Source organism: Callorhinus ursinus, unplaced genomic scaffold (genome assembly GCF_003265705.2).
Source record: "Callorhinus ursinus isolate GAN/ISIS: 27379988/994484 unplaced genomic scaffold, GSC_fseal_2.0 scaffold14, whole genome shotgun sequence".
NCBI lineage: Eukaryota > Metazoa > Chordata > Mammalia > Carnivora > Otariidae > Callorhinus > Callorhinus ursinus.
The window spans coordinates 10,223,901-10,248,726 of NW_027397076.1; the positions used below are offsets into that span (position 1 = coordinate 10,223,901).

General features: G+C 35.9%; 1 protein-coding gene across 13 annotated transcripts in view; it reads left to right on the plus strand.

The window, feature by feature from the left end:
* ANKS1B (ankyrin repeat and sterile alpha motif domain containing 1B) overlaps positions 1-24,826 on the plus strand; it is a 1,107,306-nt gene that overhangs the window by 405,551 nt on the left and 676,929 nt on the right. For all 13 annotated transcript variants that reach the window (XM_073900444.1, XM_073900442.1, XM_073900438.1 and 10 more), the window contains one exon: positions 17,381-17,546. In XM_073900444.1, coding sequence (XP_073756545.1) covers positions 17,381-17,546 — 166 coding nt within the window. The remainder of the gene's footprint in view (positions 1-17,380; positions 17,547-24,826) is intronic.

A 24,826-nucleotide genomic window follows, 5' to 3' on the forward strand; every position in this document is an offset into this window, starting at 1 on the left:
TGCTTTTATGGAGGAGTGGATTTTTGGAGATCATTACTTCTTCCAGAAGTGCTTCTTCACTGGCCTTTAAAAGAGGAGGAGTAAGTCATGTTCAAATTCAGTGTTAAGATGAATTAATAAGCAGTTGAACTCAGAAGAGTGCTGGCATAGAGTTGATGGAAGGTGCAGTAAGTAGATGAAATTGGTGAGTTGAAGGCTAAACTGAGAGTTTTGTTTTGAATAAAAAGCGTTTGGAAGGTACTTAGTTTTAGGGTCATGAATAATGGGAGGATAATGATATTTAAAGATTATTCTAATGGTTGTGCATAGAATGAAATGAAGCTGTACAAAAGGAGAAATGAGTTCAGAGGCAGTGGCAATAATTTACACTGTGTGGTGTTGAGGCCTGGCTTAACATGACAGCTATGGACATAGAACTGCAAGGGTGACTCATGCAACTTGGTGATGATGGATGGGTCTGAGGAGCAAGGGAGTAAAGGCACTTCAAAAGATATAAATGTTGCCACTCTGCTTTTGAGGAGATGCTGGTAGAGTAATAGTAATGAGGATGGTTGAAAAGCAGACAAGTGGCAAATTTTTATTTTGACATCATAGATCCCATCATTTAACTAACAGTCTCTTAAGCTTCTTGCAGAACCATGATCATAAATATTAAATAAATAGGTGTTGGCTATTAAGGAGAGCATGAATTGCATGGAGCACTGGGTGTTATACAAAAACAATGAATCATGGAACACTACATCAAAAACTAATGATGTACTGTATGGTGACTAACATAATAAAATTAAATTAAATTTAAAAAAAAGCCAGGGTTTTAGGCTATCAAAGCTAAATATCAAGAGGCCTCTTAAATCACATTACTTAGAAAAAGAAGGAAAGGTTTTTTGGTTTTGTTTTGTTTTTTTTTAGTCTAAAGATATTCCAAAATGTTCATTATGTTAACTTACTTTTCTAACATGTAATTCTCTGGGAGAGCAGATGTAAGAATTCTAAGGTTTTGTATTAATGGAGTTTAATTATGGTGTGTAGAAATGATAGTTTCACAGCTTTGAATGTGTATTAATAGTGCATATTTATAAATAAGAGAGTCCTGGGTTCAAGCACTACTTGTACTTAGAACACAAAGCTTCTTTTGAAAGCATGTGGATCATCATTATTTTCCAAATGATCTCCCTCCTTTATTTTTCCATAGTCCTTGAGGAAAGAAAGCAGTAAATGAAAAATGAGATGATCATTAATGAAATGATCACTTTATATAATTGAGAAATATTAATTCCTATGTGAGATCAAAGTCAGCTTTCTGGAGTCTTTAATAACCTATTTCTTATTCAGTTGTTCACTTCTGTATATACTTCTAACAAGGCTGAACCTAGAGATAGCAGTACCTATTTCCATATTGCTGTTGTACCATAGTCTTCAGTATTTTAAATAATTATATTACTCATCAATATTTGTGCTCTTCTAGATCTTTTAAAGCATTAAGTTACAGATTTGTATCACTTACCTTCATTTGGAAGCTAAAATAACAAAAATAAATTATTATGTTACCTTTGTTTGGAAGTTAAAATAACATAAATTATGATGTTATTTTACTTGTTTCTGTGAGTAGAAAAATAAATGATTGCAAAAGCATTTTCTTATAATTAAAGTTTCTGTTAAAATAACACAGAGATGGGAAAGCTTTGGGAGGCCATTCAAATTGTCCACCATATGCTTAAGGCTTAATTTTTCTTAATATTGATTATTTATGTTATTTATTCATTCTTTTTTAAAATTGATTGATTCAATCATTTAATATAATTTAAAAAATTTCTGAGAATCTACTCTGTGCAAGAATTGTGCTGTATTGAGTTCTATGAAACATACAAAAAAAGCACTATATGGAATCACTTGCTCTCTGGGAAGAAAGAATTTAGAAGTAGCTAACAACATAAATACCAAGTCTGAATATAGAATCTGAAAATCTAGTGTGTCATGAGATGCTAAATTATCTATACAGAGTATTACTATTGTTTTTAGATTCACAGAAGAAAGAAAGCCAAATAGGCAGGAGTAGTCTTGAAATGCTTCATGGACTAAGTAGAATTTTATGATTGGTTGTGAAAGTAAAGAATCTCTATGGGTCTAGAAGAGCTCTCTAGTCCTTAGAAGGAATGGCAGTAACATAAGCAAAAAGGCTGAAGCAAGAATGTGACATTCAGAATGAGAGCTACTGCCTACATCAGCCTTTAGGGAGCACGGGGTTTGTGTCAGAAAGGTATTTTGGGGGAGGCATTGGAAGCTTTAAAAAAATAGAATAATTCTTGGGGCTCCTGGTTGGCACAGTCAGTTAAGTGTCTGACTCTTGGTTTTGACTCAGGGTCGTGATCTCCGGGTCATGATCTCAGGGTCCTGAGATCAAGCTCCATGTCAGACTCAGCACTCAGCAGGAGTGCTTGAGATTCTCTCTCTTACTCTGACCCTCCCTCTCATGTTCTCTCTCTCTCTCTCAAAGTAAATAAATAAATCTTTTTAAAAAAAGGAATAATTCTTATAAAATTCATATTTTTATTCAACAAATATTTATTGGATCATTATTGTCTTCTAATAATATTATTATCTGGGGCTATAATATCTACTTTTTAGGAATGATATGAAGCTATAGATCTCCAACTGGATCATTCTATGGAGGTACTATAAAAGACTTGTAATATCATATAGGCACCAAGCCTTGTTTGTAGAATACATAAATAATAGATCTTACATTTCCATATCTATATTTATTATTATTTAATGCACAGAGTTTTGCTATGATTAATGAAATGGAAATTTACTGCTGCATTTTGCTCATGTATTTTTTTCAAACAACAAATCCTAAAAGTATAACTTACCTATTGGAGTTGGGCAGAGAATGAGGTTCCTTTCTTTTTGCTTCATATTTTCAGGTGGGGAGACTGATTAATTTAACTGGGCTTTTATCTACTCCTACTTACTCCTCAGGGGAGTTAATTGATTTATAAATTTGGGAGCAGAAACTGAGCATGTGTAACTAATTCTTTTTGTGATCTTCTAGCCTGCGGATAGGATGTGTAATTAAGCTTAGTAGCTATTCAGGCTTGGGAAACCTGATGCTAGTCTATCTAATTTTGGAATATAGTAATAGGAAGCCTATATTGCCTTGCACTTAAGCCATGTTTTCTAGTATCTGCTATGTCATTAACCTTGTTGATATTTTAATCCATTTGTGTGAGTCCTTTGTTTTATCCACAGGTTGGCTAACTGTGGTCTTTGGGCCAAATCTGACCCACTGTAGGCCAAATCTGGACAGCTCTTCCAATTACATATTGTGTGTGTTTGTTTTACTGCTACAACAGTAGCACTGAGTAGTTGTAACAGAGATCTTACGGCCTGAAAAGCCTAAAATATTTACTCTTTGGCCCTTTACAGAAAAGATTTGTCATCCCTGGGACTCTTAGGTATAATTTGGTCAAGAAATGAGGAAGTCATTTGTTGTACTCCTTAAATTACTAAATTAATCCTATTATTGTAGAGGGGTTTGTAAAAATTTTTACATTTAAAAACATGTATTATTATTCAAAATGGTAAAAATCCCTTTGCTTTGTGTGAAAATGGAGTGGAGTCAGGAATGGGAGTTTGGGGACTATTCAAGTAAATGCTCCAAGCCTAGTTAACAGTAGTTACCCAGGACCCCTCACCATTACCAGACCAACCAACACTAAACACATGGCTGTGCAATTTCATCATCAAATACAACATTTTGTTCTTAGGAATCTGGTTGATGTCCTTTGTCGTCCCAATAGTTAAGTTAAGTCTCAGTTATTTTTCTAACAGCTTGACATAGTTTGTCTCTGGCTGTGAACCTGTTTATTTACTTATGCTTGAATATACAGTTTTTTAGTTCATTTATTCAGTGTTTATCTATTTTTCTAATAATTTGCTTTCTGCCTCTTTCCAAAAAAATATGAGGCTTTGGACTCCTCATATTGTAAAGAAAATCTTTTATATAAATAATTTTGGTTTCTTTATTTTATTTTTCTTTTCTTCTCTTTTTTGACTATAAGTAATGCTTCATGGACAATGTACATAGTATTTTAGCTTCAAGGTTTCTTCATATGATGCACTTTTCTCTTTGTTCATCTTGTTTTGGTGAAATACATTCTATTTCTTTTGACTTCTTATGTAGATTATCTAGGTCTTTTACTGAGGCTTCATACAGAGCTCATCCCTATTTAGTTTTGCTTGGCATTTGGTGTGTTTTCAGTTGCATTTGTTGATTTATTAAGGAGATTATTCTTGAGATTTCACCATTTTCAGTTTCACCTGGGATATGCAAATTTCTACATAATAGCACCAGAAATAAAAATTAAAGTTCATTTATATTTGAAGTGGTATCATCACCTTCCTCAGGTGGTATTTAGACTCACAGAACTTCTTTTTCCTGAAAATAGCATGTATATATAGTTTTTAAAAAGATCAAGCAACACAAAAGAGAATATGGTCTTCTTCCCCAGTGTTCATCACCAAGTTTTAAATCATTCTTTCCAGAAATATTCCACACAAATATAATATATGTGTATATACTTTCTTTTTGCACAATGTGAACATACATTATATATTGTTTTTTCCTTTGTTTTACCTGAAAATATCAGTACCCACACATTTATCTCATTTTTTGAAGGACTAAATAGTAATAAAGACTACAATTATTGAGCTTTTAGGCACTATACTAAGGCATTATATTAAGCACTTTATAAAATTCATTTCATTTTATTTCAAATTTATTTCAATAATTTTATCATCTCATTCATAGTCACCAACAACCCTTTTAAGTAGATACTGTTAGTATTCTAATCTTTGCCAAAACAACTTTGCTGAAAATGACAGAGCTGGGATTTTATTTCCACGCTCTTTAACTGTTTTTCCAGTGTTTTTCAAGTATATTTCACCAACCAATTACATCAATATGACCAGGGAAGCTTGTAAAACAGATTTCCAACTCACTGTCAGAAATCCTGATTTAGTAAAAATTTGGGGGAGAGTAACAAGTCTGAATTATTAACAAATGGTCCACGGGGATTTTAGGTAGTCTAAGATCTGTGGACCTCTGCATTATACTACATTGCCTCCTTGTATGAATGATATTTATTTATTAAACAGTCTCTTAATGATAATCTAAAAATAATTTCCAGTCCTTTAATATTCTAAACAATGCTTCAGGATACATCCTTATATGTACATTTTTATTTGTGTTCATAGGTTTAATTATTGGAAAGATTTCTAGAAGTAGAATTCCTGTGTCAACGAGCATGTGCATTTAAAATTTTTATACGCTTTTGGGAATTTTATCAAGAACAGAGATAATCCTCTTTCCCTTGCTTGTTCCTAGTTAATCAGTAGTTATTTTCCAAGGAGTAAAAATTTTAGAACATTAAAAAAGATTAGTTAGAAGTTTTTTTTTTTTCCTTTCAAACAGTTCCTTTTTTATATTCTTTTTAACCCTTGTGTTAGTTTGCTAGGGCTGCCATAACAAAGTATCACAAACTGCACGGCTTAAACAACAGAAACCCATTTTCTTGCAGTTCTAGAGGCTAGAAGTCCAAAATCAAGATTATCAGTAGGGTTGGTTCCTTCTTAGTGCTGTGAGAGAGAAACTGTTCCATGCCATTCCCCTTGCTTCTGGGGGTCTGATGGCAGTCTTCAGCATTCCTTGGATTGTGGCAACATAGCTCCAGTCTTCACATGGTGTCCTCCCTGTGTATGTGTCTGTTTCTTAATTTCCCTTCTTTATAGGGACACCAGTTACTGGATTAGGGGCTCACCCTAGTGATTTCATCTTAATTTAACTAATTACATCTGTATCCACCTTATTTCCAAATATTACATTCTGAGGTAGTGGGAGTTAGGACTTTGATCCATGAATTTTGAGGAGACATAACACAACCAATAGTATATCCAAAGTGACATTGTTAGGTAGTACCCACACTGGTTTCTCAACACTTTCCTGTTGACATTTCTGCTGTGGTTTCAAATCTTAATTGACACCTCCAACTTTGAAGTAACTGATCAAGAGAAGCTCGACTAAGAATCAAGATCCATGGACATTAATTGGTAACACTTTCTAAAGGGAAAGAATATCCTGACAACCATTTACAACTTAAATAATCAATACTCATTACAACTTTTTTCATTCATGAGAAAGGCTTCATAAGAGGCAAACTTCCCTCTACATCACCCCCCCCACACACAAACATTTCATTATTTGGTAAAAGGATTAAAAGTAGCAAGTGCACATAATTTTTTAGAAAGTATGATTGGCAATTATGCAATTCATATAAATAGTGCCCTACAGTACCATGATGCTTTAGGAATAATAATGGTGGTTTATCAATCCCATCTGTTCCCAGGCAAAGAAAGAAAAATTTTAATATGGCAAAAGTCCAAAAACTGATGCTATCTAAAGATCTGCTTTCTACAGGTCTCTTGTAATAATTGACAAATTAGCTGGAGAGAGGTTTGATACCAATACACACTTCAAAAATGGTACCCATTTTTCGAAACCCTCACTAACACTGTGTATTATCTATAGCAATTTGATCAAGAATGGTATATCATGTGTTACTTTAATTTATATGTATATTTAATTATAAGTGAGATCAAGCATCTTTTCATATAAGAAATTTCTAGCTGTTTCTTATCAACTACTCCTATCCTTAGTCCACTTTTTCCCTTAGGTTGATGATCTCTTTCATCTTAATTTGTAATTCTCTTTAAATAATAAAGATATTAGTTCTTTGTCATATGTGTCAAAGAATTTTCCCAAATCTGTCATTTGTCCCTTATTTTTTTATATTTTAGTAGTTTGATAGAAAGTTAATATTTGTATGTACTCAAATTCATCAATCTTTTTCTCTACAGCTCTGGTTATATATGTCTGGTTATAGCTCCTGTTCAAAGTTCATTACTATTTTACGATTACTATTATAAGCGTATTTAATTATTACTTAAATATTTATCTGTAATTTATTTTGGTATAGGGAATGAAATATTCATCCAGCTTTATTATTTCTTTCCAAGTGAATAGTCAGTATCTTACTGGCAATTATTATATAACCCATTGTTTTCTTGCTGATTTGAAATACCACCTTCATAATATAATAAATTTCTACAAGTATTGGAGCTTTGTTTTTTAAAATTCTCTCTTCTCTTGCCTTTCAATTATTGCACCAGGACCATTTACAATTTATTTAAATATCCGCTAAAGGCTGATCTCTACCCCCTCCATTACTTTTCTCTTTTCAAGTTGATACCTGGCTATTGTCACACATTTATTTTTCCAGATGTACTTTACAATTCTTGTCAAGATCCAAGATGCAGTAAGAGGGAAACTCTATTGCAGTATTATTGCATTAAATGTAAGACTAAGTGAAAGTGAAAGAATCACTATTTTTAAAATATTGAATCATATCATAATGTAACAAGGTATATTTTTCCATTGGAGTTTAATTTTAATGTCTGTCTCTCAGTCCTTAATAGTTTCTGTTGCCTCCCTTTGTGATGCCTTCTGCTGGGTTATTGTGTCAGTTTTCCATTACTACAGAATCCAATTACCACAAACTTAGTGGCTTAAAAAAACACAAATACATTATTTTACAGTTCTGGTAGTTCAAAATGGGTCCCACTGGGCTAAATTCAAGGTGTTGGTTAGGCTGTGCTTCTTTCTACAGACTCTAGGGGAGAATCTATTTTCTTGCCTTTTCTAGTTTCTATGAGCTGTGCCCAGTCCTTGGCTCATGGCTGCCTTTCACCTTCAAAGCCAGCAATGGCTAGTCAAATCTCTCACATTGTATCACCCTAACACTGACTCTTCTCTCTTTCACTTACAATGACCATAATAATCCAGGATGATCTCCCTATCTCAAGATTCTTAACTTAATCATATCTGCAAAGTCCCTTTTGCCAGGTAACATCTATTCACAGGTTCTGGGGATTAGAATGTGGACATCTTTGAGAGGCCATTGTAGTGCCTACTACCATCATCAACGTTCCTTTCCCTAGGGATATCTTGCTGTCACTCCTTCTTCCCTCCCACCCAAAGTCTGTCATTATTATTTTTTATTATTCTATATTTATAGTGTAGTCTTCCATATTTGAATGTCATTGTAAGTCTTTAGGGGATAATTTTCTTAATATTGTGAGACACCAGAGCAATAAGGCCACTTCCAAAAGCTTTTACCTACTTTGAGTCATTAGGAATGGTGAATCATCTCTAACTTTGAAAGAGCCATAAACCCACACTCTCTTGTGTTAGTATTACTGCTCCCATTGTTAGAAAAAGGATTCAGGAAGCAGTTAAAGTATGCAGGTTGCTTATCATAGTACTAAACCAACACTTCTATTCTCCTTGTCTTATTTACCTAACGTTTTAAAACTCATCTAAGTCAAATCACCATCTTCTATTCTTAGGAGATGCCTTGTGTTGATCAGACTAGGTTTAAAGACTTCCAGTGGCTTAGAACCTGCTACCTTCTAGGCAGCCAATTTCATCATACTGCAAAACTCTAATTGTTAGAAAGCTCATTCTGAGCTGAAATTTGTCTCCTTGTTACCATCTCTCCATCTACACTCTTTCTACCCTCCTAGCCATAGAGAATAATTCTAATCACTCTTCTACTTTTCAAATACTTGTGATAAATGTTTCCCTATACCTTTTCCTCTTTTATCTTTTCTCACATGACATGAGTTTGATACTCGAACTTTTCTTACCCATGTCTGGAGGAAACAGTCCATTTCATCTTTGCACCTTTTCTAATGGAGGCCTCAGTACCAGGTTGAGGGGACTAGGTATGGTCTCACTGCAGGATTGGTTAAGCTGCTTCCATTTCTCCCATGTGGTTAAGAATAGAGCTATGTGTTTGTTTGTTTGTTTTTAAGATTTTATTTATTTATTTGACAGAGAGAGCACAAGTAGGCAGAGAGGCAGGCAGAGGGAGAGGGGGAAGCAGGCTCTCTGCTGATCAGGGAGCCCAATGCGGGGCTCAATCCCAGGACCCCAGGATCATGACCTGAGACGAAGGCAGCCGCTTAGCCAACTGAGTCACCCAGGCGCCCCGAATAGAGCTATGTTAAGAGGGATGTTCACAAAGATACTCTAGTAATCTAGAAAAGCCTATAAGGCAGTCTTATTTCTGATAGAGTCACATCATTGCTACATTTGAGAAAAAATTGTGCCCATACCCTGGGCTCCTGGTTGTTGCCAAGGTTCTTTGTAAGTCAGAAGGCCAAGTATCCTTTGGTCCTTTCGATGAATAAAATCTTGTACCACCTTACAAGGATGGTCAACATGATACAGTTAGCCTATCTTTTATGTGATTACTAAACTGGATAATTCCCAATTCTAATTAGCACAGAAGGGAGAGCTGTCACATTTGGTAGTCTAAATATCATACTTGTATTGAATCAGCCAATGTTACACTATGTTTTTAGTATATTACACTGTCACTCATACTGTCAGCTGTACTCCTAATTCTTTTTTCATGGTATTGCTAATCTATATACCCTCATGCTGAATTTTTATAACTAATTTCTAAATATGAGGCTAAACCAAGGGGCCTCATATTTAATCACTAATAAAGTTTGAATTGTTAGATTTAGCCTACCACTGGTGATTTTAAACTTTCATAGGAGCATAGGGTAAACAACATATGAAAGCATGTTATGTAGATGTCTTATTACTCCTGTTTGTTTTTCTTTGGGGGGCCTATGTCCTATTAATTTATTCAATGCTCTTAGTATGCATCTTTTTGAAGAAGTATTGTTTTGTCCACACATTGCACAATTAACTATAGCAGGTAGGATGAAGCTGACTAAGTAAGTCTAAGCATCAAAGCCAGACATTCCCTCAGGAGCCATGAAGTTAGGCATTTAGGGCCTTAGGGTCCTGTTCAGGATTCAGGGACAGGACATCATTAGGACATTATCTCTCCTCAGAAGAGAACTAGCAAAGACCAAGACAGAGAATGCAGTCGTAGGTATATGTTGTTGTTATTTTTATTATTTTTAAAGATTTTATTTATTTATTTGACAGAGAGACAGAGAGAGCCAGAGAGCACAAGCAGGGGGAGTGGCAGAGGGAGGAGAAGCAGGCTCCCTGCTGAGCAGGGAGCCCAAGGCGGGGCTAGATCCCAGGACCCTGGGATCATGACCTGAGCTGAAGACAGTAGCTTAACTGACTGAGCCACCCAGGTGCCCAGTATGTTACTATTATTAAAATATCAAGAACAGAAACAAGTCTGGGATCAATTAGCCGGGCATTTGAATAAAGGTAGAGGCTAAATATCAAGAAAAAAAAGCAAAGACTGCTAACCAAATTGGAGCACAGTTTTGCTAGACTAGCTACAATGAAGCCTTGAAGGTGAGTCACAAATTGTTGGGCCAGTTCTTTTAATCCCTCTGGTCCATTACAAGGATTTATCATCAAAAGTATGTTGGCAATTAACCTGTATACCAAAATCCAGGTTTCCCACCATAAGCAAGAGGGCTTGCAAAGGTTAGGAAGTTGGCAGTGTTATATACTACCCGATAATGTATGGAGATTTTTCTTACCTTAATTCTGACAATGAAGATCTTGTCATAGTCCCTTTATATAGTGATACAATAGTATAAACACTGGATTAGCTGTCACAAGATCTCAGTGGGAGTCCTGAAACTTCCATTAACCAGATACTTAATATTGGACAAGTCACTGAAGAATTCTAAGCCTTAGTTTCTGGATGGAGATAATAATAACATTGATAGGCTGTTTGTGAGGGCTAAAAAAGAATCATCAGGGTAAATGAAATACTATTCACTTTGCAGACTATAAAACACCTCACAAGGATAAGTTGTTCTTCCTACAGTGATTTGAATCTGCTAGTTTTTGAATGACATTTTTCTCAGACTTCATTCATTTGACAAGTATTTATTAAGTGCATACTATATTTAAAAAGATAGTCATGGTCCTTGCCTCTGTGGCTCTTGAATTCTACTGGAGGATGCAGGCCTTAAAATACTAACTGAAATACTATTTTATGTATTTATTTTTAGCATATATTGATAGAGTCCTACTATGAACATGGCACTTTGCTAGGTGCTAGACAAGCATGTCTTTAGAAATTAAATGGATTTATCTTATAGATTAATGGGATTATGTTTAACCTCTGGTTTATTCTTTCTGATCTTGATGGACATCTGGGCTGGATCATTAATGCATCTAATGAAATCACTCAATATAGAAACTCTGAGATATCATGAGAGACCATGTTAAATGTTTAAAAAGAATCATCTACTATGACTAGAAACTTTTATGATTCTTTCTCAAAATTATGATGAAAATAAATGAGTTGATTTTTACATGACTTACTCTTAGTAACCTCATGCTAGTATTTGAAAGTGAATTAGTTGGGAGAAGAGTAGGAGTGGAGGCAAAGAGACTAGTTACAAAGTTGTTCTAATAGTTCGAGTGAGCTACAGTGGTGACCTGGACTAGGGTGGTAGCAGGAGTGGAGAGAAATGAATGTGTTTGAAGTATAATTCAATGATGAAGTAAGGGACTTGGAGATTGACTGCATATGGCGTTGAGGAAAAATGAGAATCTTTTTAAAAATAAACATGAGGTTAATCATGAATGCTTTGACAGAGATGAACATGAGGAGAGACTTATCCTACCAGATAGTAAAATTAATTTTAAGGTTTTAGTAAGCAAAACAGTGTGATTCTGGTACCAGAATAGATTGACATATGGAACCAATTAGAAAGTCCAGAAACAGATTCAATTAAATATAAGCGTATGGTATATACCTGTTGTCACCGGAATTGTTTCTTTTTTTTAAATTTAAATTCAATTAATTAACCTATAGTGTATTATTAGTTTCAGAGGTAGAGTTTAGTGATTTATCAGTTGCATATAACACCCAGGGCTCATCACATCAAGTGCCCTCCTTAATGCCCATCACCCAGTTACCCTCACCCTCACCCACCTCCCCTACAGCAACCCTCAGTTTGTTTCCTATTGTTAAGAGCCTCTTATTGTTTACCTCCTTCTCTGATTTTGTCTCATTTTATTTTTCCCTCCCTTGTCCTATGATCCTCTGTCTTGTTTCTAAATTCCACATATCAGTGAGATCATATGATAGTTGTCTTTCTCTGATTGACTTATTTTGCTTAGCATAATACCCTCTAGTTCTATCCACATGGTTGCAAATAGTAAGATTTCATCTTTTTGGTGGCTGAGTAATATTCCATTGTGTATGTATATATATATATATATATATATATATATATATATATATATATACACACACACACACCACATTTTCTTTATCCATTCATCTGTCAATGGACATCTGGGCTCTTTCCATATTTTGGCCATTATGGACATTGCTGCTATAAACATTGGGGTGTAGGTGCCCCTTCAGATCACTATGTTTGTATCCTTTGGGCAAATACCTAGTAGTGCAATTGCTGGATTGTAGGGTAGCTCTATTTTTAACTTTTTGAGGAACCTCCATACTGCTTTCCAGACTGATACAGGAAAAGCATTTGACAAAATACAGCATCCTTTCTTGATTAAAACTCTCCACAGTGTAGGGATAGAAGGAACATACTTCAATATCATAAAAGCCATATATGAAAAGCCCACAGCAAATACCATTCTCAATGGGGAAGAACTGAGAGCTTTCCCCTAAGGTCAGGAACACAACAAGGATGTCTACTCTCACCACTGTTGTTCAACATAGTACTAGAAGTCCTAGCCTCAGCAATCAGACAACAAAGAGAGATAAAAGGCATCCAAATCGGCAAAGAAGAGGTCAAACTTTCACTCTCCACAGATGGACTCCACCCCAAAATTGCTAGAACTCGTACAGGAATTCAGCAATGTGGCAGGATATAAAATCAATGCACAGAAATCAGTTGCATTTCTATACACTAACAATGAGATGAAAGAGAAATTAAGGAATTGATCTCATTTACAATTGCACCAAAAGTCGTGATACCTAGGAATAAACCTAACCAAAGAGGTAAAGGATCTGTACTCTGAAAACTATAGAACACGTATGAAAGAAATTGAGGAGGATACAAAGAAATGGAAAAACATTCCATGCTCATGGATTGGAAGAACAAATATTGTTAAAATGTCTGTGCTGGGCGCCTGGGTGGCTCAGTCGTTAAGCGTCTGCCTTCGGCTCAGGTCATGATCCCAGGGTCCTGGGATCGCGGCCCGCATCGGGCTCCCCACTCAGCGGGAAGCCTGCTTCTCCCTCTCCCACTCCCCCTGCTTGGGTTCCCTCTCTCACTGTGTCTCTCTCTGTCAAATAAATAAAATTAAAAAAAATAATAAAATAAAATAAAATGTCTGTGCTACCCAAAGCAATATACACATTCAATGCAATCCCTATCAAAATACCAGGAATTCTATTTCAAAAGAAATAGTTGAACATGTAACAATGGTACATGCACAAGAATATTCCCTTAAAAGGAAAACATTGAAATTTCAATATGATTGGATTAACTAAATAAATCAGGACCATGTGTATATTGAGACTTAACCTTAGATTTATCATGTAGACACATATTTGTAATTGAAACTTGTTTACAATGCATTATTAGAAGCAAATCTATATCAGATTATAAAGCATTACATATAATACATATACATATTTATATATAATATCTTCATATAGGATTTATAGAAAAATCTCTTCATCCCACTTTGCGTGGGAAAATGCAATGTCCTCCTCAAGATTTCTATAGAAGCTACGGGATATCCAGTCTTGGCTCTCATGATCACCTCTTGCTGCAAACTCCTGTATTTGTAGAACTTTTTATTTCATTCATTTTTCTCACTTTGTGTCTATTCTTGACTCTCTGCCCCATGTCTACTAGGATAAGTTACATACCCTGGTTACTTGTACCAGGGTACTGACATGTTCAGAAATGTTACTAGCAAATTGTTCTTAATAACACAATACCTAGGAAATGTTTAAAAGTCCATTGTCAGGAGAATCTGTAAGTGAATTATTGTACACCTATAAAGTGAACTCCTATACCACACTGAAAATAAATGAAACTCAGAAACATAATAGTGTTTGAAAAAACTGTAGAAGAGCAATAATATTTTGTACTATTCTTATGAAATTCAAAAGCATATAGTATGAAACAATTCTTTATTGATACTTACATATATAGTTAAATTTCAATAACAATCCAAGGAATTATAAACATGAAGTTCAGAACAGGAGTTAGCCCTGGTTAGGGACGGAGGAAGAGGGACTGGAAAGGGGGACACACGTGGGAAGGGGTGGGTTTCAATGGTAATGTTCTAAACTGAGTAGTGCACACGCACAGATTCATTTTATTATTTTATTCTACCACCATATCCATCCTCTTTTGAGGGATACTAGTCAGATATTTTGTTAAGTGTACCTTTTTTTTTTTTGACAATATGAAATAGTTGAATAAGAAAGCACTGTTTTGCTATCTTTGTTTCACCATCTTCCCTTGGGGCTCTCACCTTCGATAAGGAAACTGTGTACTATAGACTTCAATTAGAAGTAATGGCACTTTCTTCGGAAGCAGAAGAGGGTGCACATCACTGTTGTTTAAAATATTTTTTTTCTTTCCTTTGCACACCCCCGCATGTCCACACACACATACAGAGGGAAGCAGTCTGGGAGGATATACACCAAAATGTTACTATTAATTATCTGAGCATGCTGCATTTTCATGTGATTTTTTTCTCTTTCTTTATATTTTCTAATATTTCTGTAATAAACAATATACTTCATTTTTAAGGGGACAGCAAAGTAATTCATCCTGTGTGGTTAAATTTCAGAGTATTTTTTTCAAGGCCATTAAGTCTTTGTATTTCTTGACAAACAGACTACAATTTCAATCTAACCAAATCCAGGAAGAATGGGTTGTTCTGATTAACAGGTTGTTCTGACTTTAGGATGAACTAGGGTTTAAACTAGAGACTTTTTTCATGACTCTTTATAATCTTATTTTCATAATCTCAGGTTTTTCACTTTTCATATGCAAAACAGAAAGCAATAACATTAAACAATAATAATAACCAAACTAAAAAGCAAAGTATTTATATCTGAACAAGGAATAATAATTTCCCTAGCTCGTAGTTAGAATTTGTTAAAAAGGACATTAGAGAATATTCAGTTGATCAATAAGTATTTATTGAACACCTACTATGTGGTAGGACTTGTACTAGATTCTGGGTACAGAGTGGTGATCAAGACAAATTCCAGCCTTCATGGAATTTACAGTCATCTGATATATTCACTTTACAATATGTGGGTTTTTTTTAAAGAGTTATTTACTTACTTATTTGAGAGAGTTAGAGAGAGATCATGAGCAGGGGTGGGGGGAGGGGAGTGTGTAGAGGGAGAGTCAGGCTCCCTGCTGAGCAGGGAGCCCAATGATGGACTTGATTCCAGGACCCAAGGATCATGACCTGAGCCTAAGGCAGACGCTTAACTGACTGAGCCACCCAGGCGCCCCTACAATGTGTTTTATACATAATTTTATCAATAGATCATTCTACTGAAAGATTTCCAGTAATGTGGAGTTTCCTCTGTTGCTTTATAGTGTATTTTTCAGCTACTGTTAAATTAGTGCATTTTTATTTAAAAGGTAACCAATATTATTAATTCATAGAACATTGTTTTTTTTTTATTGATTCAAATTTGCCCCTTTTGACTTATAAACATTGGTTGTTGTTCTGCCTTTAAGAACTTCGGAATAAATCTACCACAGCAGCTTTTCCCCTTTCTCTGCTTTGTGGGGTAGCTCTTTAGAGATAGCTGTTCAAATATGTTGAGAAAACTATTATGCTGCTGTAAGGCTTCTCCAGGATCGAACACTGCAGGTCCTTTCATCATTTCATCTGTGACATGGTTTTAAATCATACACCATCTTGATTGCTTTCCTCCAGATGCTTTCTACTTTGTCACCCTTTGTTGTTAAAAATAAATTACTCCCAATTTCCTGCTTTCAATAGGATAGAGTGAACATAATTGACTCTCTGATGTGTGAGGGTCTGGTATGGTCTGAAAGCAATTACACTGACCTTGAATACTTACTCTACAGTACTGTAAATATCACTATAGAAAAAATAGGAGCTTATACTAAATCTTTACTAACACTTGGATATATCTTGGAAGATTTTTTGAAAATGAATTTATTTTTTTATTTATCTTTTTCTTTTGATAGTTAATTATGCTTTGTAAAGGTAAAAAGATCAAAAAGCATGATTAATTGTGAAATTCATTATGCAGATATCTGTTTTCTTCTCTAGTAAACTGTGGTCTTTCTGAGGGCAAGGGTTATATCTTATTAGTTTTTAAAAATCTCTATCACTTAGCGTAGTCCTAAGTATATATGACAGATGCCCAATAAATATTTGTTGACAAATTAATACCTTGTATAAGAAATTAAGTTTTGTGAAATGAAATGAATTCCTACTTTTAGAATACATCACAGAATCAGTAGTATAGAATTGGACCTTAGTTTTATCCCAACCTGAAAAGAGAAACTTTAGTATATTAGTTAGCAGTATTCACAAAGAAAAAATACTAGTGTGTTATATGGGAATATTTTTACTTCTAAATGACAAAAAAGCTTATTAGCAATGGCTCAAACAATATAAGAACGTTTGTACTTAAGAAGCCTGGAGTAACTAACTAGTCCTGGAGCTCTTTCCGTAACTCAGTGATATCATCAATGTCCCAGGCTCTTTTTATCTTTCTGTTGCATTCTTAGCCTGTTATCTTTTTGATCTTAAGCTTATTGCCTTATGGTTACAACATGCCTGTCCGACCTCCAGACATCCAAACTGCATCCAGAGAGAGGAACCTGAGGATGGCCAAGCTCTACAAGATCCCCATTGCATGTCTTTCCTCTGGGGAAAAGATATTTTCCCAGAAGTCTCCCTTTCATCCAACTGCCCAAAATTGAGTTATATGGCTCTGGCTATCTCTAGGAAACAGGCAAGGGAGTAGAGTCTTGGGAATGAATATTGATTAGTTAAGCAACCGTTTATGCCACAACTAGAAAATTGCCATATACTACAAAAAGAGATCATGACAAGAGATCATGAACTTTACTATGTCAGTGATAAATTCAGGGGAACCGAACTGTCAGGACCCTTCTAGAAAGATCACTGATGATATTGGGGTTACATGATGGCATAACTTATTCAAACAGATGAATCAGCACCTCTTAATCACTTTTGGAAGAACTGATGAATCTGATTATCTTTTCTAGTTTTTATAAATCAAACAAGCTGTGTCTTTATCACAAAGCTATTTTTATTTTTTCTCCTTCCTTTCAGGAGTCCTATCCAAAGAAGAGGAATTACACTATGGAAATTGTACCATCTGCTTCTCTGGATACATTTCCTTCAGAAAATGAGAACTTTCTATGTGATCTCACGGACATAGCTGTTACAAAAAAACCATGCTCCTTAGAAATTGCAAGGGCCCCTTCTCCAAGAACTGGTAATATTTCTTTAAAAAATTTTAAAATATTTTTTAGAACTGGTAATATCTCTTACTCACAATTGGACCAATTCAATTTTCATGCTTGTATATGTGAAGATGTATCATTAATATTTTGATTTTCCACAATATTTTAACATTAAAGTACCCCAATATAGTCAAACTAATCTTTTTATTTTATTTTATTTTATTTTATTTTGCATTTTAGAGTGAGTCCAGGTAGGTCAGAGTTTTTGGTATAATGTCTCTTAACTTCCTGACAAGAGCTCTCAAGGAATGGTACTATCTTGGTGAAGGTACTTTGAAACCTTGCAATAGTGAAAAACCTCTAGGTCAGACACAAAGCTTGGGGTCCTTTAGAACTTAATAGCAAATTTATTAGCAAGAGTCTTTTAATATACTTTTCTGCATCCTGTTTTCAGGTTACTGAAATGTACTCAGGTATTTTGTATATTTTATATGTTTTATGGTATTTTCAGATCCATTATTTTATTTATCTGCATTATAAATTAGTGCATGAGGCAAGTAAATATTATGCCCATTTTACTGATAAGGAAAGTGGAGCTAAATGTCTTATTTAAGATCAGTTCATGAGGGGGCCTTTCTTAAATATGAATGTTTGACTATCATCATATCTGCTTTCTGTTCAGCATTACATCTAAGAAAGAATGCAGGCTATTAACATGAAATCTAATGATGGAGGAACGTTTCAAGTGGGTGGTCAACATATTCAGTGCTACAAAGGAGTTGTAAGAGAAACTCGAAAGAAAGGCATTTTAGGTTTGACAATCTAATTGCTGCTTAATTTTGGAAAAGTAAGTTTTAGTAGCAATGAGATAAAACCAGATTTCTGGAAGTTAATAGTGAGACACTAGAAAATGGGAGTGGAGAGTACAGATTACCCATTCAAGAAGATTAGAAGAGTTATGATAGTAACATGAGAAGAAAGAGGTTCAAGGGAGAATTAGCTAGTTTATTTTAGGTTAAGTAAGCCTTGGCCAAGTTTAGAGGTTAGAGGAATTTGCTGGTGGAGACTAAGAGATTAAAGATAAAAAATAAGAAGAAAGAATAAAATGGGTAAAGAAGACTGAGCTAGTCTAAGAAAACAGACATTGTTTCCCCCAGAAAGAGGAGAAGATTGAGCATGGTTATGAATATAGAGAAATTCTGAAATATGTATTTCCAAATGGATTATATTTCTGGGTTAAGATAAAAAGTCAGTGGATGAAAAGAAGGGGCAGATCTTGAGAAGGGTTAAAGTAAAGTTCAGAAATGCCATTTTAGATAATAAGCTGAGAAATTCTATAGAAGTGGACAACTAGGTTTTTGAGCAGCCTTGAGGTTAGGCTGTTGTATGAATCATAAGCATGCAGAAGGAAAATTTTTAGGATGAGGTAAGACCATAATAAAGAAAACAGTTAAAATTTATTGAGCATTTACTAAGTACCAGACACTGTTAAGGTAATAATATCATTATTACCATTTGACAGATGAAAAAACTGTGACACTGAAATATTAGGTAACTTCCCACAGTTCTATGTTAATAAGGGGTAGACTTGCACTTAGGTTGTCTGCTCTGTACTCTTAAATTCTCTGTTATACGGAAATATATTGGGGAATGAAGTATAGTTGAAATCGTGAACCACATAGTGAAATTCTCAAGAAATGTGGAGGTATGACTGGAAGTCTGCATATGGTAGCAATAAAACCAGAAAAAGAATGTTATAATAGGATAGCATAATCTTTGGAAAAGCAGCAGATTTTGGATAAAGACAGAATAGTGGGTGATCAGAAGCAGTCACGGAGAGTGAAGACAGTGCTGGTCCCAAACTATGATAAGAATGGAAACTCTTCCATAGGAGACGTAACCAGGAAATACTGCAGAAGTCGGGGGAAAGCTCAGCTAGTATAGGAAAATGGAAGGCACACATGAATGAAAATGTAAAAGCACTTTAATTAGGACATAGAGAGTAGGGGTGTATTGGGGGTAGTGAAGGGGGAATGAAAGAGTCAAAGAAGACACGGATTTATTTATTAAACAATCAAAAACTAATGGAGTTCCTTCATGTGCCAAGCAGTGTTCTGTATGCTGAGGATACAGGGATAAAAAAAACATGCACCCAGGTAACAAGGCTGATTAGGCTTCTCCTGCTGAAAATAAATAAATATTCTGGCTAAAAATACAGGAAAGGAAACCTGAAAAATACTAAAAAGGTGACAAGAAAATTATATAAATTGAATAACATTTAAATTAGGAACCTTTTGGGGGTCAATAGGTTAGTAAGATATAATCAGGCTAAAACACTGGTGAGGGTGGGAAACCAGTGGATTTCTAAAGCCATTTTTGTCCTGAGGGAATTTTCTGAACCTGCTGTTGAACTCTGGTGCTTAAGGCCTCATAAACCTCAAGGTTTTTGTAGAGAAGAAAATCTCTGTGTCTGTCCAGCACGGAGACTTTCATAGGAAATTCTTCCTCCATGGAGCTGGAACTCCAGGGGCTACCCTTTACAGTAATCAGAAATAATTCTGCCCCCTAACCCTCACCCCAAGGAAAGGTGATTTGTCATGAGAAGAACAAGGAGAGAAATTCCTGAGGTGTTATTACCACAAATCGGTCCTCAAATTTCTATCACCTAAATGGTATAAAAAATGTCAACCCATGAGTTTAGTTTAAATACCCTCAGACTTCAAGCAGAAGCAAATGTAATCCCTCTAGAGAGGAATATTCCCTTTTTCCAGGTCCCAAATAATTTCTATAAATACTTTTCTGATTAAAATTAGCAGTGTACAATAATTAAGTCTATATGGAAAGAAACCCTGAAACCAGAATCACAGAAACAAGAAAGAACAGATCCACACATGAAAAGACTTCAAATATTGGAGTTGTCAAATGCAGGCTAAAAAATGACCATGCTATTACAAACACAAACTTACACCTGGAGAAAAACTACCTCAAATTTAAAACTCATTGGATAAGTATAACAGCAGATTACATTCAGCTGAAGAGAGCTTTAGTGAGCTGGAAATTAGGGCAGAAGAAGTTTTACAAAACGTGGCACAGAGAGAGATGAAAAATACGAAAGCAAAGCTAAGAGACTTGGAGGATACACTGAGAAATTCTAACTTGTCTATTTAAAGCTTCAGAAAGAGAGGAGAGAGAGAATGAGGCAAAAGTAATATATTTGAAGAGCTAATTTTCCAAAAGGAACAGGCTTGTTCTTGCACTCACATGGAGATGGACAAGTGAATAGTTAATTTCAAGAGTATAATAAGTGTTAAGGCAGTGTTATACAAAGTGCTTTGGGAATAGAAAAAAGGAACATTTAACTTCACCTGGGAGCTTGGGAAAGACTTCATGAAGGAGACGAGGTCTGTGTCCATTATCTATTGTTATTTAACAAGCCACCCCAAAACTTACTGTCTTAGAGGAACATCAGTCATTTAGTTTGTTCACAAATCTACAAGTTTGGCAGAGTTCATTTGACAGGGATAGCCTGTCTGTGCCACATGGTATGAGCTGAGGCTGCTCAACTAAGGGAGAAAGGACCCATTTTCAAGATGGCCCACTACATGGCTGGCAAGTTGGTGATAGCTTACAGATTGGCTGGGTTTATGGGCTGGGGACCATTTTTCCTCTCCGTGGACTGCTTGGGTTTCTTTATGACACACTGGCTAGATTCTGAGAGCAAGCATCTGAAAAGGACCAGGTGGAAGCCGTACCATTTTTATTATCTAGCCTTCAAAGTCACAGACCATCACTTCTACTACAGCTCCATATCTACTCAGACTTAAGGGGAGAGAACATGAACCCCACTTCCTAATGGAAGGAATGTCAAAGTTACTTTGTAATAAGAAGATATATGTTGGGAGATACCTTTGTTGTCAGTTTTAGAAAATACAGTTTTCCACCAACTTTCCTTTGGGCACAATAATTTATATTCTTTGCCTATGCAAATTATACTCATTTATGCCTTCAGGACTTCCCATCATCAGCTTATTACAGCATGAGCTCCAAGTCTAGGTTCAGGTGTGCCTGAATCTTCCTGGTTTAATTCTGTTGATGCAGGATCTTGACTGCTTTTGCTCTTGGCATTGATGACCTATGAATTAAACAAGTTATCAGTCTCCTCTCCTACACACCCAACATATAATGGTGAATCAGACATAGGAGAACCACAACTGACACGCTCATCTAAACACAGGGAAAACAAGGCACATGGTGATCACTAGTCTGTGGCAATTCTGAATCTAACCAGGCACAGTTCCTTGATTAAGACCCAGTCTTATGGCATAGGAATTGTTCTCTGTGGCACTTGGTTCCTCTGTCTGAATCATTATTTTCCATAAAAAGCAGCCTGTGTTTATAGCTGAGTATCTTTCTTACTTGCTTTTTGTCTGTTAAAGATTAGGGATCAAAAGGGCTCTTTTCATTTTATATTGCTGTTCCTTCCAGTTCAGGCTGATATAATTTCTTTTAAAACTTTGTGGACTTGGGGCACCTGGGTGGCTCAGTCATTGGGTGTCTGCCTTCAGCTCAGGTCATGATTCCAGGGTCCTGGGGTCAAGCCCCACATTGGGCTCTCTGCTCAGCGGGAAGCCTGCTTCTCCTTCTCCCACTCCCCCGGCTTGCGTTCCCTCTCTCACTGTCTCTTTCAAAATAAATAAATAAAATCTTTAAAACAAAAACAAAAACAAAAAAAAACTTTGTGGACTTGTTGTGTTCCAGTTTATATTCCACTTCATTAGACAAAAGCTTATCTCCAGATAAGCTCCTTCTCTGCTTTGGGCTCCTTATGAGACTTCTCTGAGATAATGTCCTTGAGATTCTTAGAAACTCTATAGTTGAACAGGGAACATCTGTGAGTCAGGCCCTTAAAAATGCTTAGAGGGTCTTTTGTCTGGCTTAAAGATTCTATACAGCACCACCCGAGAGATTTCTTAGGCCTTAACAAATGATGTTGTACCCCACCCAGATTTGGTCATTGGCCTTCTTAATTTGAAAATTGTTTGCCAATTGAAACACCTGGAAATAATAAACCAGTTTTGTTTTTGTACCCAGAAATTCCTGGCTCCTTTGTATTTATTTGGTAGGTCATTCTTCAGTTCTCGCTTGGCTTTTGCATGTTATCACAGGCAGCCGGACAAAGCTGGATTGCTCTTTAAATACTCTTCCTGGAAACATCCTTAGATCATAGAGTTCATTTGGTTCATTTTCTATTTTCCATGTTACTGCAGATGTCAATGTTGCCAAACTTTCCATTACTACAACACAAACGATGCTTTGCTTTTAGCTTCTGATTATATTTGCTCTCCTTTAAGCCTTTACCAACAGCTTTCTCATAGTTCTGTGGGCTTCCAAGAGTCTTCTCTTTGGCCCTTATGGCTTTTGCAGTCACTCACTTGGAGACCCTTCCAGCTTCTGTCTGTTGCCCAGTCATAAAGTTCATGCCACATGTTTTAGATTTTTGTTATGGCAATACCCCATTTCCAAATATCAGAATCTATTCTGGTCGTTGATGGATGCATAACAAACTACCTCAATACTTAGTGAGTTAAAAAAAATAGTCATTTATTTTGTTTATAAATCTGTAATTTGGGGAGAGCTCTGTAGGGACAGCTTCTTTCTGTCTCAAGTGATATCAGCTGGAACAGCTTCAAGGGGGGCTAAAAGATCCATTCTCAATATTGATTCTTACTCATATGGCTGGCATGGCCTACTTAGACTTCTTCATGGTAAGTGATGGCGTTCCAAGAGCAAACATCCTAGGAGAAGTGAGGCAGAAGCTGTATTGCTTTTTATAACTTAACTCAGAAGGCAACATCAATTCTGTGGTAGTCAAGAGCCTACCAATATTTAAGTAAAGGGGCTTTAATCACTTCTCCCCCTTATAGGAAAGGTTACTAAAGTCATGTTGTAAGAAGATATTCTTGTAGCCTCTCTTGGAAAATACAAACTCCCATAATACCTGAATTGTTTATTGCTGTTATTCTTTTTCAAGTGGGATAAGAGTTGATTTGCATGGATATATGATTTTCCCTGATTGTGTTCAATCATCTGGATTCCATATAAAAGAAGCCAGTTTTCTCCGTTGACCTAGGCTTAATTCATGATGACTGGTAGTCTGCACTTTTGACCATGATTGTGAATTCTAGGGGTGAGGGAGTCCAGAACATAATTGGAAGAATTTTTCTTTTTAATGATATGGATAGGGATGAATACAAGTCAGAGCAGTTTCTGTTCTAATTCTAGAAGGCACTTTATCAAGTGAACCTCACAGAATTCCCCTCCATAATCAACCTAGCAGGTGGAAGAGAATATCAGCATCACTGTTTGTCTTCTGTCTGGATGAGGATGAGGTCTGTGTCATTTTCCTTTGTTGATTCTATTAACCCATAGATTTTGCAAGGATCCAGTTAATTCCCAGTCTCACTCTGCTATGCCTGGTCCCTTGTGACTCCTGCCTAGCTTTGCCTTTTCTTCTCCGGGCCAACTAACTAAGCTGATGAACTCAAGGAAGTTACTGCCCTCTGTTGAGGCTACTGATGTTTTCCATTTGTTACCAAGTCCTTTACTGACTAAACATAGGAATTCCGGATGTGGAGACATCTCTTGATGTACATGAGTCTTTTAGAGGCTCTCAGATCAAACTGGGTGGGTAGTTACCCTACAGTTCCTCATCCACTCAATAAAAACTTATTGGGTACTTATGGTGTTTTAGGCATTGTGCTAAATGTGTAGCAATGTGTAGAAACAGTGTAAGTCCTAATATTTAGAAGCTTAGAATGTGTTAAAATTAAGGGTAATAAGTGCAATGAGAGAGGTAAGCATAAGGTGTTCCAGGAGGGTAGAAAGGAGGGATTGAGTAAAAGCTTACTGGAGGGGGTGCTGCCTGATCTGAGCCTCAAAGAAGGAGAATTAGATGCATGAATGGGAGGTGTATGGTGTGTGGATGAATGAGAGGTGTGTGCAGGGATCCAGAGGCATGGAAGAACATAAGTTATTCAGAGACTATGACCAACTTACCATGGTTAAAGCATGGAATGCTACTAAGGAAAAATGCATAAAAGAACAAGAGGTGACATGCAGAAGTTTGGATTTCACCTGACAACAGAAGTGAATCATTGACAGACTTCAAGCAGGGACATGATGTGATAGGTTTTTGTTTTAGAAGAGTCTCTCTGGAAGCAATATGGAGAATAGATTGGACAGAGATGAGGCTTGAGACAGGCCAATTAATCAGGAGATCAGTGTTCAGTCCCAGCAAAAAAAAAAAAAAAAA